Here is a 16,854-nt window from a genome sequence, read left to right as displayed (position 1 = left end):
CCAATAACTATCAACACACAAGGGCAACTTCCCACTGACTCTTAAAGTAAGGGGTCACTTCTACACTGATCACCAGTGCATGGGAGTAGAGGGCTGCATTGGGTGCGGGCTCACGCGGGTCCCGCAGCAAATCCCGTGGGTGCAGGCGGTTTTCCCATGGCTGCGGGCGGGTGCGGGCAGTCAGGAACTTTTGCGGGAGACCCGTGGGGAACTCTATGATGTAAGGACTCACTGTACTTGTACATGCTCTCCCCGCAGCTATGGTTCCTTCCTTCCACCAGCGCAGCCAATAACCAATGCTGATACAGTGCCAGACCAAACCATTACACAGGAAAAGGAGGGGGGCAAAGAAGAAAAGTCTTCCCAGACCTTGCTCCGCCAGCTCTCGTTACTCTTCTCGGGGTATGGTACACTGACAGTCATGTACCATACCCCGAGAAGAGTAAGGAGAGCTGGCGGAGCGAGATCTGGGAAGACTTTTCTTCTTTGCCCACCTCCTTTTTCTGTGTAATTGTTTGGTCTGGCACTGTATCAGGCGTTGTATTAGGTTATTGGCTGGGGAAGAAAGGAACCATAGCTGCGGGGAGAGCATGTGTGTAATGGTTTGGTCTGGCACTGTATCATGCGTTGTATGAGGTTATTGGCTGGGTAAGGAAGGAACCATAGCTGCGGGTAGAGCATGTCTGTAATGGTTTGGTCTGGCACTGTATCAGGCTATGTTGTATGATGTGGATATTGGCTGCGGAAGGAGAAGGAGGAACCATAGCTGCAGGGAGAGCATCATGAGCATCTAACTCTAAGACCTCTTTTAAGCATCATTATAAGATAAGGGCTTTGACTGCAGATAAGGGCCAGCACTGAGATAAAGTTTGCGGGAGTGGACACAAACATTGCAGGTGCGGGCGGGATTGGGCACAAACATTGCGGGTGCGGGCGGGTGTGGAACACATAGGTTGTGGGTGCGGGCGTACCTGTCCATACATTCAGCGGGTGCGGGTTTAAGAAAACAGGCACACGCAGGGCTCTACATGGGAGCATTTCACCATTGACCACTAATGTAAGGGGAAGCTACAATTTCCTGGCCATTATTATTTATTTTCATGGTTATTGACATACAGGGCAAGAGAGTTTTGTAAAATAATGAAGTTTTCTCTGGTTGTCAAATATTCTAGGGATGCCATATTTTTTATTAAAGCGTTCAACAGCTTACTACTCATGCTATTTTATCATAAAATGTCAATAGAATAATTTTTAGCAGGGGCTCCCTGAGAACTTAAATTTATTTTGAAAGTTCCTTATGGGTAAAAAGATTGAGAAAAGCTGGTTTAGTTCAAATAAAACTCTTGTATATATGTGCCCATCATATTTGCCAGTAGAAATATTTGTTATCTCTGAAGATGATGTTATGAACAAGTAATGTTTTTCTAATTTAGTAATTCATGTGGTGTTCTTATTTTAGTTTTTTTTTTTTACAGGTTTTATTATTTATAAATTTGTTATGCCATATACAGTATCTCACAAAAGTAAGTACACCCGTCACATTTTTGTAAATTATTTATTATATCTTTTCATGTGACAACACTGAAGAAATTACACTTTGCTACAATGTAAAGTAGTGAGTGTACAGCTTGTAAAACAGTGTAAATTTGCTGTCCCCTCAAAACAACTCAACACAGAGGCATTAATGTCTAACCCCTGGCAACAAAAGTGAGTACACTCCTAAGTGAAAATGTCCAAATTAGCCATTTTCCCTCCCCGTTGTCACGTGACTCGTTTGTGTTACAAGGTCTCAGGTGTGAATGGGGAGCAGGTGTGTTAAATTTGGTGTTATCGCTCTCACTCATACTGGTCACGGGAAGTTCAACATGGCACCTCATGGCACAGAACTCTCTGAGGATCTGAAAAAAAGAATTGTTGGTCTACATAAAGGCTACATATAGGCTATAGGAAGATTGCCAAGACCCTGAAACTGAGCTGCAGCACGGTGGCCAAGACCATACAGCGGTTTAACAGGACAGATTCCACTCAGACCAGGCCTCACTTTGGTCGACCAAAGAAGTTGAGTGCACGTGCTCAGCGTCATATCCAGAGGTTTTCTTTGGGAAATAGATGTATGAGTTATGCCAGCATTGCTACAGAGGTGGAAGGGGTGGGGGGTCAGCCAGTCGGTGCTCAGACCATATGGCGCACACTGCATCAAATTGGTCTGAATGGCTGTCATCCCAGAAGGAAGCCTATTTTTCTAAAGATGATGCACAAAAAAAGCCTGCAAACAGTTTGCTGAAGACAAGCAGACTAAGGACATGGATTACTGGAACCATGTCCTGTGGTCTGATCAGTCCATGATAAACCTTTTTGGTTCAGATGGTGTCAAGCGTGTGTGGCTGCAACCAGGTGAGGAGTACAAAGACAAGTGTGCCTTGCCTACAGTCAAGCATGGTGGTGGGAGTGTCATGGTCTGGGGCTGCATGAGTGCTGCCGGCACTGGGGAGCTACAGTTCATTGAGGGAACCATGAATGCCAACATGTACTGTGACATACTGAAGCAGAGCATTATCCCCTCCCTTTGGAGACTGGGCTGCCGGGCACTATTCCAACATGATAACGACCCCAAACACACCTTCAAGATGACCACTGCATTGCTAAAGAAGCTGAGGGTAAAGGTGATGGACTGCCTAAGCTTGTCTCCAGACCTAAACCAGATTGAGCATATGTGGGACATCCTCAAACGGAAAGTGGAGGAGCGCAAGGTCTCTAACATCCACCAGCTCCGTGATGTCGTCATGGAGGAGTGGAAGAGGACTCTAGGGGCAACCTGTGAAGCTCTGGTGAACTCCATGCCCAAGAGGGTTAAGGCAGTGCTGGAAAATAATAGTGGCCACACAAAATATTAACTCTTTGAGACCAATGTGTACATTTTCATTTAGGGGTGTACTCACTTTTGTTGCCAGCGGTTTAGACATTAATGGCTGTGTGTTGAGTTATTTTGAGGGGACAGCAAATTTACACGGTTATACAAGCTGTACACTCACTGCTTTACATTGTAGCAAAGTGTCATTTCTTCAGTGTTGTCACATGAAAAGATGTAATAAAATATTTACAAAAATGTGAGGGGTGTACTCACTTTTGTGAGATGCTGTGTGTGTGCATATATATATATATATATATATATATAGTTTGCGCCCCCTAGTGGAATTCTTCACTGCAAATTATTTCTAATTAAAATGAACGTGCATTGGAAAAATTATGATTACTTATGTTAACAATGATCTTGTTTACTCAGTGTATGATATTTTTTTTTAATTCAAGCAAATAATGCATGTTAGTTTTTATTGATGCAAAGTTTTTTTTGTCAGTTCCTTTTTATGTCAGTGGTTTTGTGCTTTGCCTAAATTTTGGACGTAATGAAAATTAAAAAAAAACGTGATTCTTTTTATTTTTTCTAGGTATGGCCATTTCTCTGGTATTAATAGGAAAGTACAGCTGACTTATTTGCCCCATGGTCATCCAAAAATATCCAGTGAGGATGAAGGTAAGATAGAGACTATTTTTTCATGTATACCACTGATTTTCACAGTGTGACGAGTTTTCATGTGCGCAGCAATTTTAGCAGTACAAGTTTTTTTTTTTAAATGTAATGTCTTCATAGATGCCCGGAAGGACTCCCCATCTCTACTTCTAGTCTTGAAATGGGGTGGGGAACTGACACCAGCTGGGCGAGTGCAAGCAGAAGAGCTAGGACGGGCTTTCCGCTGTATGTATCCTGGAGGGCAAGGTAGGTTTTATTTTTACATATTATTCTCTTCCACTACCCTTCTGTCTTTGACTTTGTCCAAACCTGAGCACCCCACCATGCCTTTCACGGTGTAACATGTTCATCATGCTTGTGTAAAGTATGTACAAATGGGAAAGAAAGTTTAAAAAATGCAGATGTATTTCCAAAGCTTAAAAGTATCCTTCCAGAAGCTTTAGACCAGCAGATATATTTAGTACATCTTCCTGAGTTTCCTGAAGATTTAGTGACTGCTTTCATTGAGGTCACTGGCAGTCTTAAAGTGATTGTAAAGGTTGTTTTTCTTACTAAACAGTAACAAACATGTTATACTTACCTGCTCTGTGCAATGGTTTTGCATGGAGTAGCCCTCATCCTCCTCTTCCCGGGTCCCCTGCCCGGCGGTCCTTGCTCTTTCTTCCCGGTGAGTGCCCCCACATCAAGCCGTCTGCTATGGTAGCACTCATTCGGGCTCACTCCCGAGTCCTGCTCTGTGTGTCCATAAGACTCAGCCCGCTCCCCGCTCCCTCCTCACTTGCTCTGATTGTATTTGAGCCAGTGAGGAGCGAGAGAGCTTCGACCCTTGTGCACTTCGCTGGATCGAGATCAGGCTCAGGTATTTATTTGGGGGAGCTGCACGTAGAAGGTTTTTTACCTTCCTGCATAGAATGCAGTAGGGTAAAAAAAAACTTCTGCCTTTACAACCACTTTAACAAGCTTACACTTAGGGCATATCTATAAAGCATTGAATGGGACTTTCACCAAACATTTACTGGTGGTGAATCAATTACCTCCATTTAAAACACATGCACCTGAATGTTTGGTGAATGTCATTTTCACTGCTCTATAAAGAGCAAGGCATCAGTGTTTCTCTTACGTCCTCCGACAGTCGCCGCCTCTTCATATTCGTCACATATGGGGTATTAGACTTTGCTCCGAAGGAGTAGCTAGGCAACAGAATATGTTAACAATAAAGCTTTAACATATCCCACCCTCAAGGGGTGGTCCCCTCAGTCAATACCCTCCTACTTCCTGCAACTATATCTCAGTTTTAATGTCTAGCTTGTCAGGAGTGGCTGGCTCTCTCTGTGCTGGGACTTTTTGTCCCAGACTCTTTCTTCTTTTTGATATTTTGTTTGAGTTTTCTCTCTACCTTTACTTAGCTGTTATTTTTGTCAGCATTAGTTAGTTCTTCGGACGAAGAGGATCATGCGGACTGGGTCTCGGGCTGATCCCCCTGGTCGCAGGTCGTGGGTCAGTGGCTTCCCAGTCTGCCATCGAGCGTTCAGCCAGGTAACGCTCCTGGCACAGTGAACGACCCATCCCTGTTCGGTGCAGGGATGATTGGTGAGGTGGCTACCTCACCGGACGCTGTGCGGTTTCTGAACCGCCATTGTGTGCGTCTTGAATTGCGACTCTCCCTGCCTCATGTGCAGCGGCTTGTTCGCCTGTGCGGGTTCCCCACGCCATTGTGAGGTAAGTGTATCTATGTGGGGACCTGTCTGTCTGGGGGGGGTCTCAGTCTGGGACTGTGTAACCTGCCTTTAATCACACTGCTTGTCTCCCTATCTCTCGGCTGCATGCTGTGGGCTGCAAGGGGGGGGGGGGGAGCTGTATGACACTGAGTATGTCAGGCTGGGCAGTGTGAGGAGCTGTGTGCTGTGGGGCATGTTTTTAATGGCATGTTGGGGCATATACAGCGATCGCTGCGGCGATCTAACATGTATCCATATAATGGGATAATATTGTGTGTGATTTTATGCACTGTGGAGCGGCGATTTCGGCGCCAAACGACGCCATTTTACCGGCGCCCGCTCCGGCCGCATGGTTTACATGCACGGCGGCCATTTTCTTGTAGCCTCCATAGGCTTACATAGAGCGTCCTGGCAGCATCACTTCCTCTCTCCTGGAAGCACCGATCGAGGCAGCAGCAGCAGCGGAGTCTCCTCAGGTTTTATCCTTCTATTCCTGTGTTCCATTGCCTGTATTCAGTCTGTATATTCCCTGTGGGGGTCTCATTGTGCCTGAGTGTGGTGCGGTGGGCTGCGCTTGCCGCGCTTGCTGTAAGGGGGCAGTTAACCCTTGGTTGTCTGGCATACAGGGGCAATGGATTCTCAGGAGGGCAAGTTTCCCACAGTATTGGTGGAAAGCCAGGGGACCGCTGTTTCCCCCCCAGGGGGGGATTTAGCCACTATTGTGGCTGGCCTTGCTGCACAGGTGCAAATGCTGGTGGCTGCTCAATCTACTAAACGGCCCAGAGTTGCTCTGTCCTCTGATTCTGAGGGTGAAGGTGATGGGGCTGTTCTGGCGGGGACCCCCCTATCGGGGTCCCGCTCCTCTCTTGATCTAGTGGGGTCTGAGGTAGAGGCTGAAGTTGAGGGGGTTGATAATTCTCCCCCTGGCTCGCCTGAAGAGCTTGCAATCATGGATGAGTTGTTTGCTTCCATTAAGCAGACGCTACGTTTGCAGGACGAGGTGTGTCCCCCAGCTGCCTTGGCGGCTTATGGGACGCAGAGAAAACGCAGGACGCCGCAGGTTTTTCCCTGCAATGCTGATTTTCAGCGCGCTGTTAAGGACCAATGGCGCGATTTGCGCAAGCCTTTTGCGGTACCAAGTAAATTTAAGCTGCGTTATCCTTTCTCGCCTGCCACTGATGAACGGTGGTGTGTGCCTCCGCCAGTGGATCATGCTATTGCGGTTTTGAACAAAGCCACTGCGATCCCTGCAGAGGGATCCCCTGTTTTCCGTGATGCCACGGATAGGAGACTGGAGTCTCTTGCCCGTCATACTTATTCTGTTGCGGGTTCTATGCTTAAGGCTCTGTTTGCTTCCCTCATGGCGGCCCAGGCGATCGCAAGTTGGACGCAGATGCTTAGGCGCGTCCTAGTGGCCGATTCGGCCTCGGCGGCGACCCTGGATATGGTGGATCAGATCCACCAGGGTGTCATGTATCTGTGTGATGCGGACCTGGACCTGATTCCGTTGGCCGCGCGTGTGCACAGCGTGGCGGTGTTGTCTCGCCGCCTGGTTTGGTTGAAATGTTGGTCGGTGGACCAATCTTCACGTAAAACCTTAGCCAATCTGCCTTATGATGGGTCTCGCCTTTTTGGGGAGTCCCTGGATGTGTTGATTAAGGGGATTACCGGGGGTAAGAGCACTCTCTTGCCCCATTTCCCCAAGGCTAAGGGGGCTTCTGGGAAGAAGCATGCTCATTTTCGGCCCCCTCAGGGGTCCTTTCGTGCCTTTCGGCCGCACTACAAGGGCAAACCGTTCAAGGGCCAAGGCTCTCAGAAGAAGCCCTGGTCTGGGAAACAGAAGTCCGGTCAATCCGGACCTGCGGCCCATAACAGTTCGGCCTGAAGGGGCGCCCTCACCCAGTTTTGGGGTGGGGGGACGCTTGCTCGGTTTTCTTCAGCCCTGGTTGGCCCGTGTGAGGGACAGATGGGTTCTGGAAATCGTTCGATCTGGTTACAAGATCGAGTTTCTCTCTCGGCCGGAGAGCAGATTTTTTCCCTCAAATCTTCAACTGTCTCCAGAGCGCCTGCGGGATCTGCACCTGGCGGTGCGGGACCTGAGGGCTCAGGGAGTGGTGGTTCCGGTGCCTCATCGGGACAGATTTCGGGGGTTTTATTCCAATCTGTTCACCGTGCCCAGGAAGGAGGGCAAGGTTCGTCCGATTCTGGACTTGAAAGCTCTGAACCGCTCTGTGCGAGTTCGCAAGTTCCGCATGGAATCCCTGCGCTCGGTGGTGGCTGCCCTGGTTCCGGGGGAATTCATGGCCTCCATCGATTTGAAGGATGCGTACCTTCACATCCCCATATTCGAGGGTCATCAGAAGTACCTTCGATTTGCCATTGCGGAGGATCACTACCAGTTTGTGGCGTTGCCCTTTGGGCTCGCCTCGGCTCCGCGGGTCTTCACCAAGGTGCTTGCACCGGTTCTGGCATTATTGAGAGCCCAGGGCATTTCTGTCCTGGGGTATCTGGACGACATTCTGGTTCGGTCTGCGACCAGACAGGGTCTGGAGAAGGACCTGTCTGTCACAATGCAAACTCTGCAGGAGTTCGGTTGGACGATAAATGTTCCAAAGTCGACACTGAGTCCGTCGGTTCGTCTCCCCTATCTGGGAATGATACTGGACTCGGTGCAGGCGAAGGTCTTCCTGCCGGAAGACAAACTCAGGACTCTTCAGGAGGAAGTCAGGTCCCTCAGGGACGTTCCACACTCGTCTCTGCGGACGGGTATGAGATGTCTGGGATTGATGGTCTCGGCCTTCGAGGCGATTCCTTTCGCGCAGTTTCACACGCGGGGTCTCCAAGCGGAGATCCTGTCCAGGTGGGACGGGCGACCTCAATCTCTGGATCTTCAGATCTCGTTGAGTCATCGCACCAGGGAAAACCTTCTGTGGTGGCTCCAGTCCCCGTTGGTGTCCGGGGGCAAGTCGTTTCGTCCGATCTCGTGGACGATAATCACCACGGATGCCAGCCTGTCGGGCTGGGGTGGTGTTCTGGGCGTTCTGTCCGCCCAGGGGACCTGGTCGGAGGGGGAGTCTTCCCTTCCGATCAACATTCTGGAATTGCGTGCGATAAGGCTCTGTCTTCATCGCTGGACGGACCGGCTGCAGGGCTGCCCGGTTCGGGTGCAGACGGACAATGCCACGGCGGTGGCCTACATCAACCACCAAGGGGGCACCAGGAGTGCCCGAGCGGCTCGAGAAGTGGCCGACATTCTGTCTTGGGCCGAGGCTCATGTCCCGGCGATAACGGCGGTTCACATTCCGGGAGTGGAGAACTGGCAGGCGGACTATCTGAGTCGCCAGACCCTGGATCAGGGGGAATGGTCTCTCCACCCGGCTGTCTTCCAGATGTTGTGCGCGAAGTGGGGTCTTCCAGATGTGGACCTGTTCGCGTCTCGCCTCAACTACAAGGTGAAGAGGTTCGTGGCAAGGACGCGCGACCCTCGGGCAGACGCGTCGGACGCGTTAGTGGCCCCGTGGCATCAGTACAAGCTGATGTACGCGTTTCCACCGATTCAGTTGCTGTCCAGGTTCCTTCGCAGGTTGCACTCGGAACGCAGCACGGTGATTCTTGTGGCACCGGACTGGCCTCGCCGGTCCTGGTACGCAGACCTCGTGAATCTGGCGGTCGACGCTCCTTGGCGTCTGCCTCTTCGAGACTATCTACTGTCTCAAGGACCGATTTACCATCCTGCTTTACAGTCGCTGGCTTTGACGGCCTGGCTGTTGAGACCGAGGTCCTGAAGGAGAAGGGTCTCTCTCCAGAGGTCGTTCATACTTTGATCAACGCGAGGAAGTCTTCCTCGGGGAAGGTTTATTACCGTACTTGGAAGGCCTATTTTGCCTGGTGTGAGTCCAGGGGGTTTTCACCCCGCACGTACTCGGTTTCCCGTGTGCTGTCTTTCCTTCAGACGGGTGTCGATCAGCGTTTGGCGCTGGCTACGATTAAGGGTCAGGTGTCGGCGCTGGCCGTTCTGTTTCAACGTCCCGTGGCTTCCAACTCCTTGGTTGGCACTTTTATTCAGGGTGTGCGGCATCTGGTTCCTCCTAGGAGGGATCCTTTGCCCCCTTGGGACTTGAATCTAGTTCTATCTGTGTTACAACGTGCTCCTTTTGAACAGATCAGGGAGATCTCGTTGTCTATGTTGTCCAAAAAGGTCGCCTTTTTGGTGGCGATCACTTCGGCTCGCAGAGTGTCGGAACTGGCGGCTTTGTCCTGCAAGTCTCCGTACCTGGTTGTTCATTTGGATAAGGTGGTCTTGCGACCTAATCCTTCTTTTCTACCGAAACGAGTTTCGGAATTCCATCTTAACGAGGATATTGTTTTGCCTTCGTTGTGCACGAAGCCTAAACATCCGAAGGAGGTGAGATTGCACTCTCTGGATGTTGTTCGGGCGATAAGGGTTTACCTTAAATCGACTGAGTCTTTTCGTAAGACTGACTCCTTGTTTGTTCTTCCAGAGGGTCCTCGGAAGGGCATGGCGGCTTCCGCCTCTACCATTGCCAAATGGATCAGGCAGACCATTGAACAGGCCTATGCCTTGCAGGGGAAGGTTCCCCCTGTGCCTGTGAAGGCGCACTCTACTAGATCACTGAGTACGTCTTGGGCCTGCCGTCATGGGGCTTCTGTAGCCCAGGTGTGTAAGGCGGCGACTTGGTCGACCGTACACACTTTCACAAAATTCTACAAAGTAGATGTTCAGGCATCGGCGGATGCTTCCTTTGGCCGCAAGGTTCTTAGTGCGGCTGTTCCATAGGGTCCCTTGTTGGGGACTCCTGGCTGTTGGGATAGTTTTTTGTATCCCCTGGTTTTTTTGTCTTTTCCTGGGTTGTTGCTCCTGTTGAGCACTTATTTTTGCTGTTGCCCAGCTGGTTTCCTTCCTTTGGTAAGGTTCCTTTCTTTGATGTGGAGACTGCGTTGCCTTTCGGCGCGGATGCGTTTCCCACCCCTCATGTTTGCACTGCTTTGGGACGTCCCCATATGTGACGAATATGAAGAGGCGGCGACTGTCGGAGGACGTAAGAGAAAACGGAATTTTTGTAAAATCTTACCTGTAAAATTCCTTTCTCTGAGTCCTCCGACAGTCGCCGCCCCCGCCCCTCTTTTGGGGTTTGAATGTATACTCTACTGCTATTACACTAAAACTGAGATATGGTTGCAGGAAGTAGGAGGGTATTGACTGAGGGGACCACCCCTTGAGGGTGGGATATGTTAAAGCTTTATTGTTAACATATTCTGTTGCCTAGCTACTCCTTCGGAGCAAAGTCTAATACCCTATATGTGACGAATATGAAGAGGCGGCGACTGTCGGAGGACTCAGAGAAAGGAATTTTACAGGTAAGATTTTACAAAAATTCCGTTTTTTCTATAACTGCTTATATTTACTGGCACACTCACTTACATAGTTGACACCAAGGGACATAAACTGAGCATCAGAGGTACTTGTTCTTCTTGAATGTTTGAACCTAACTTCAGTGTGTATGTAGCTCAATGTGGCTTTTGTCTGCCAGAGAGAATGCATTAAGCTTGTAATAATGCTGTATCTTTCTTTTCTTTTTTTTGCTTAGAGCTCTAATTCTAGGTGCAATGTTTTTCTCTGTATGTTATGTAAATGTCATTCGTTCTCATTTTGTAACCTTTCCTGTGCATATAATGCATTTGGCCCCAATTAACCCTCTGTCCTCTCTGTTGTGTCAACGTATCATTCTAGTGAGTGGTAAAATTCCGGCTTTGGGCTGTAGCTCTCCTGTAGACTGTGGTAAGAGCCCTGATTGAAGTGTGATTTGCACTTTTCCCATGGTTGCATTGGGAAAATCTTTTCCCTTGACTAAAAAAATACCCACTGGAGTAACAATTGTAACAACTCTTCAAAAATGAACTAACAAGAAGATGGTCTAGTTCATAACAATTAATCAGATATTTGTTTTATAATGCAAGTGATACTAAAACATTTTTAATCTGCTACGTTGCCTCAGCCATGGGTTTTTTTTTTTTTTACATAAATGTCCACCTGTGTGCCAGACTAAAGTGTTTTGGACATTTCCATACGAGCAATAAAAACCCCGTAATTTAGCTGGCGTACTGGTTATCTAAGCCTCAGAACCAGTACAGGACATTTATGTAGGGCTGTTCTCATTGGGCATCTGTAATTGGTAGACATAATGTTTGTAGCCCTATTAAGATTTGGTGTTTTGGCTTTGGTTTACCTAGCAGCAAATTGGATCATGGCTTCATAATTCAGAAGTTCCTGTGATGACACAGATGAGGTCATAACATAAAGGTTACAACTCCCAGCTGCTTTCCTTTAGGGCTCATGTCCATAAGCATGATTTTACTGCATTAAACGCATGTCAACCACAGGTCAGTAAATTACTATTGACTTGATCGGAGTAGAACATGTGGAAGATCGGAGTAGAACATGTGGCAGTGTAAATACTGCGTTTACCCTGCTTTGTGTTGCTCAGGATTTTATAACGAAGTGTGCATGCGAAGCAGGTCAAATGCAGCCTGTTCTTGGCAATACAGTGTTTGGTAATACAGTGTTTGACAAGAACACCTCTTCGACATGAGGCCTTAGTTTAAAGCGAAGGACAAGACAGGAATTCAGGAGAACCACTGACCCAGCAAGCCCTAAATAGGGGTATACATATTTATACATCTATCAAAAGATTTTTTTTTTGCTTTGCGTCTAGCTCTGTGCTATAGCATTTTTTTTTTTTTTTTTTAGATTAGGGATTTCTTAAGGCATGGTTAGAATTTTATTAAACGTTAATAGATCTTTAACAAATGAACAATTTTGCTAACAAAATAAATGTTGCAGTGGAAGATCTGTAGGCAGACATTGATCTCAAATTCAAGAACTCACTCATACTAGTTAACCCAAATACTGAGACTATTGCTAGTTCATAAAGAATGGAGAAAAGAAAAAGTGGATAAGTTTCCACTTGCCAAGCACAAGCCTTCATCTCCTAACCTTCTTTAAAATGTTAGACATTTAGTTACAATATACTGGAAGATGGGAAGGAGACTGCACAATGCAGCCTCTTTTGTTCACTGGTACCACATCCTCTCATATAAGACACTGAAAAATATTGAGTCCTTGAAAAACATCAAAGGTACCACACCAATATTAAAATTCACATTTTTATTTGTACAATATTTAAAAAAAAAAAAGAAGAAGTTTAAAACACAATAGGCCTGACACATAGGTGTTAAAAAACTGCAGTTACATATATTGCTAGTTATTAATAACCATAGCCCCAGATCATATGGGGTGTTCCAGATGCGTTTCACAGGGACAAGGTCCGCTTCCTTTAGGGAGAACTGGCAGAAAAATATCTGTCTTGGATGCCTAATGTACATGCAACTTGAACCAAAAATGTGGAACTGCAACCACTGCACATCAAGGTAAACCAGCTGTACTAAAACATGTATGTGTTAATGGAAGGGATTTAATTATTCCCTTAAATAGGCTACAGAAAGGAAAACCATATCCAAAGAAGCCCCAAGGATTCCCTCCATCATAACCTTTTATCCTGTAAAGTCTCCAAATATGTCAAGGTGTTCCTGAGCTGCAGCTCCAGCAGGCATTTTTATGTTCGGGAACACCTTAACATCTATAGCCGGGATCCTCAAACTACGGCCCTTCAGCTGTTGCAGAACTACACGTCCCATGAGGCATTGTAAAACTCTGACATTCACAGACATGACTAGGCATGATGAGAATTTTAGTTCCTGAACAACTGGAGGGCCATAGTTTGAAGACCCCTGATCTATGGGGACCCCAAAGTATAGAATGTTGTATAGTATAGTAGAAATCCTTGGGACTTCTTTCAATATTGTTTCACTTTTTTTAGCCTATTTAAGGGAATAATTCAATCTCTTCTATTACAACATAAATATTTTAGTACGGCTGGTTTCCCTTGATGTGCAGTAGTTGCAGTTACACATTTTGGTATACGTTGCATGTACATTGAGCAACCAAGACAGAGTTTTATGCCAGTTCTCCCTGAGGAAGTGGGCCTTGTCCCTGCAAAACATGTCAGAGATTCCTGCATGGAACACCCCATATGATTATCTGGGGCTATGGTTATTAGTAACTGGCAATATATGTGACTGCAGTTTTTTTTTTGTTTTTATAATCAACACCTATGCGTTAGGTCCATTGTGTTTTAAACTTATTTTTAAAAACATTTTTGTACAAATACAAAATGTGAATTTTAATATAAGGTCCTTAAAGTCCTATTATATTTTTAGGGACTCAATATTTTTCTAGACATTTAGTAAGGATTCAGCTGTACTTTTTATGTAATTTTTATAATCTGGCCTCATCAATATTTTATCTCTAAACATTGGTTTCTACTTATTTTGGGAAATTGGTATCTGTTTTTCCTCTCAATCACTATGAAGATAAACCTGTGTTGGTTTACTGGTAACAGATACAAGAAAATTATTTGATCATATATGAACCCTTTTTCCAACAACAAAAAACTAATGGCATGCCTTTCAAGAAATGTTTTGTGCCTTGGTATGTCTTTCTGTATGGCTAACAATGTAATGCAACATTTAAAACTTTTCAGTATACAGTAAACCCCTGTTATATCGCGTTTCAGTTTTTGCGGTCCCGGTATATTGCGTTTTTTTTCTGTAATGTTATTTTACTAATAAAATCATTGTTAATTCAATATTTCTCTGTCGCTCATTGACAGACGTAGTCCTCCTTGATTAATATCAACTCGGGTTATACTGCCCTCTACAGGAGTAGGACTAGACAGGAAAGAAAACGTTCTGGCCACACCTTAGGGGCAGTCCCAGAGGGTATATCCTCTCACTTCCTGCTACAGGATATCAGTTTTTTTCTGTCTAGTTAGGAGTAAGGACCTAAGTTCCTTGCTGGGATCTTTGGTCCTGGCAAGATTTTTTAGAAATACTTTTTTAGGCTGCTTTTCTTCTCCAGTGTTCCTGTGAGATCTTCAAGCAAGTACGCTGAAACTGGGCGACGGGCTGGATGTTGAGATCCAGTGGTCACCCCAGTTCAGCCTACGAGCGCGTGCAGGCCATAGCTCCGCGCTGGGTCGGCCGCGACATAGTCCCACTGGACGGGGACTGACCCTGCGAGTTAAACGTCTCTCCTGGACGCCAATAACCAGTTGCAAACTGAGTCACGGCGTCCGTATTGGTCGACAGCCCCCTCACCCCGGTGGAGAGGGGTTCTGTCAGGAGTTGGCGCCCGCCTGGTTCCGGTATGGTAAGTAAAATGTTCCCCCTCTCCCCCTGCGGGTTTGTTGGTGGACGCGGGCCCCTCTCTGGGATGGATGGACGGGATCCTAGCAGGTGTCATTGATCCCCCTCTTAAGAGCTTGGTTTGGGAGCTGACTATCTATAGTCAGTATATAACACTATAAGGGAGATGACTGAAGTCAGTGGCAGACTGCTAAAAGGCATTACTATTAAGGTATAGAGGTATCCTACCTGACATAATGTGTATACAGGCCGATGCCTATGCCTGGATTACCGCATCCACAGGTCGCCATCCTTCCATAAAGCCGGTCACCTCAGCAGGCCGCACAGCCTCCCGCAGGCCGCACAGGCCGAGGACTACCTCCCGCAGGCCGAGCGCACACTCCCGCAGGCCGCACAGGCCGAGGACTACCTCCCGCAGGCCGCACAGGCCAAGTGCACACTCCCGCAGGCCGCACAGGCCGAGCGCACACTCCCGCATGCCGCACAGGCCGAGCGCACACTCCCGCAGGCCGCTGCTACTTTGCTCAAGCCGCCGCTATCCTCCACAGGCTGCCGCCATTTTCCGGCAGATCGCACGAGGCCGCCATATTGGCATAGCCTCGTGTCTCCAGCATGGGGGCGGCCATGTTTGAGGTGACCAAACACCTCGAGGAGTAATTGGGAGGCGCCGGAAGGCGTGTAAAGGGGCGGAGCCGCCTCCTTGGCCCGGGAAAGCAAGCCAAAGACTTCCTGTCTGTAACAGACAGTGCTGGAAGCAGGTTGATAAGAAACTTCTGTGCATCAGGTGAGCCTTGGAGTCTCTCTCTCTCTCTCTCTCTCTCTTTCCGAGGGGTCCAAGCAGGTACACTGAGGGGCGCTATTGCGCTGGGGGACTAAGTAAAAAAAAAAAAAAAAATGTTTTTTCTTGCAATTAATTTTTTGTGTTTGCTGGCAAGTGTCTTGTTAATCATAAACCCTGCCACACATGTATCCCCACCTGATCCCCTCGAGGTGGCCGCAGGACCCTCCAGTACCCCACTTGTGATGATGCATTATCAGCAGTTTTGGAGTCTTTGGTATCCCGGGTGGAGGTAGCCTGTCATGGATGGGGGTCAAGAAGAGCGACCCCCGCCTACCCCTATTTCATCTGATACTTCAGATACGGATTCTGAGCTGGTCATTGCAGCCCCTTTTCTGGGGTTGTTGTCTCAGGTACGGTCTCCTCAGACAGTGAGGAGGACGCTTCTGCCTACGCCATAGCACAAGAAGCGTTGGTGGAAGCACTAGTTGTGTCTGTCCGGGAAACCTTAAATCTTGAGGTTACACCGGCAGAGGTAGCTGAGACTGATATTCCTTTTTTGGTACTAGCAAGCCTACCAAAATGGCGAAGGGTTTCCCTTGCCCAAATGGGGTCGTCCGAAAACGAACCCCTGCTATTTCCAAACACATTGCTAGGCGCTATCAGTTGGAGGAATCCCTCATTATTAAGATGGACGGTACCACCAATAGTGGACTCACCGATTTCCATACTAAGTAAAGCCACTGTTATCCCGTTGGATTGACAGAATGGGCCCCACCCATCTCTAGGGTGGGGGGACGTCTTCACCGGTTTCCGGATCCATGGCTTTCCAGAATCCCGGATAAAGGGGTTCGCGAGGTCATACGGTCGGGATACAAGATCGAGTTTCGATCACTTCCACCGGTGCGATTCTTCCCTTCCAATATTCAACATCCCCGGGTCGCTTAAAAAGCTTTGCGGGGGACAGCTTAATGCAACAAGGAGTGGTAGTTCCCATTCCTTGGACAGTTTCAGGGGTTCTAGTCGAACCTGTTCACAATGCCCAGGAAAAAGGGCTAGGTGAGTCCAATTCTGATCTTGGGAGAGATGGAGTCCATCCGTACAGTGGTGGCCTCCCTACATCAGGGGGATTTCCTGGCGTCCATAGACATTTAGGATGCCTATCTTCAGATCCCCATCTTCACAGGCTGGTTCCCACCAGGAGACTGAACTATCTGGGCCTAATTTTGGATACATCCTTGGCAAGAGTGTTTCTCTATGCGGAGAAACTCCAGAAGATTCAGTCAATGATTCGGATGTTGCTGTCCGTCAGCTGGCTGGGACTGATGGTCGCCTCCTTAGAGGCAGTAACGTTTGCCCAGTCTCATACCCGAATTCTCCAAGAGGAGATTCTTCTCATATGGAATTGGAATCCCGATTCACTGGACAATCGGATCCGATTGAGTGAGCGGACCAGGGAGGCTCTGGTCTGGTGGCTTCAGTCTCCGATGCTCAGCCAGGGGAAGTCATTTCTTCTGATAAATTCCAGGTTACCGATAAATGTG

The 16,854-nt window shown here is 47.7% G+C and overlaps 1 protein-coding gene across 11 annotated transcripts in view; it reads left to right on the top strand.

Annotated features, from left to right (window-relative positions):
- PPIP5K1 (diphosphoinositol pentakisphosphate kinase 1) overlaps positions 1 to 16,854 on the top strand; it is a 431,068-nt gene that overhangs the window by 155,730 nt on the left and 258,484 nt on the right. For all 11 annotated transcript variants that reach the window (XM_082257041.1, XM_082257040.1, XM_082257039.1 and 8 more), the window contains exons 14-15: positions 3,447 to 3,532; positions 3,650 to 3,775. In XM_082257041.1, coding sequence (XP_082113167.1) covers positions 3,447 to 3,532; positions 3,650 to 3,775 — 212 coding nt within the window. The remainder of the gene's footprint in view (positions 1 to 3,446; positions 3,533 to 3,649; positions 3,776 to 16,854) is intronic.

Source organism: Pelophylax lessonae (genome assembly GCF_965119305.1).
Source record: "Pelophylax lessonae genome assembly, chromosome: 4".
Taxonomy (NCBI): domain Eukaryota; kingdom Metazoa; phylum Chordata; class Amphibia; order Anura; family Ranidae; genus Pelophylax; species Pelophylax lessonae.
Note: the sequence above shows the minus strand (reverse complement) of the source record. Positions and strands in the feature narration are given on the sequence as shown.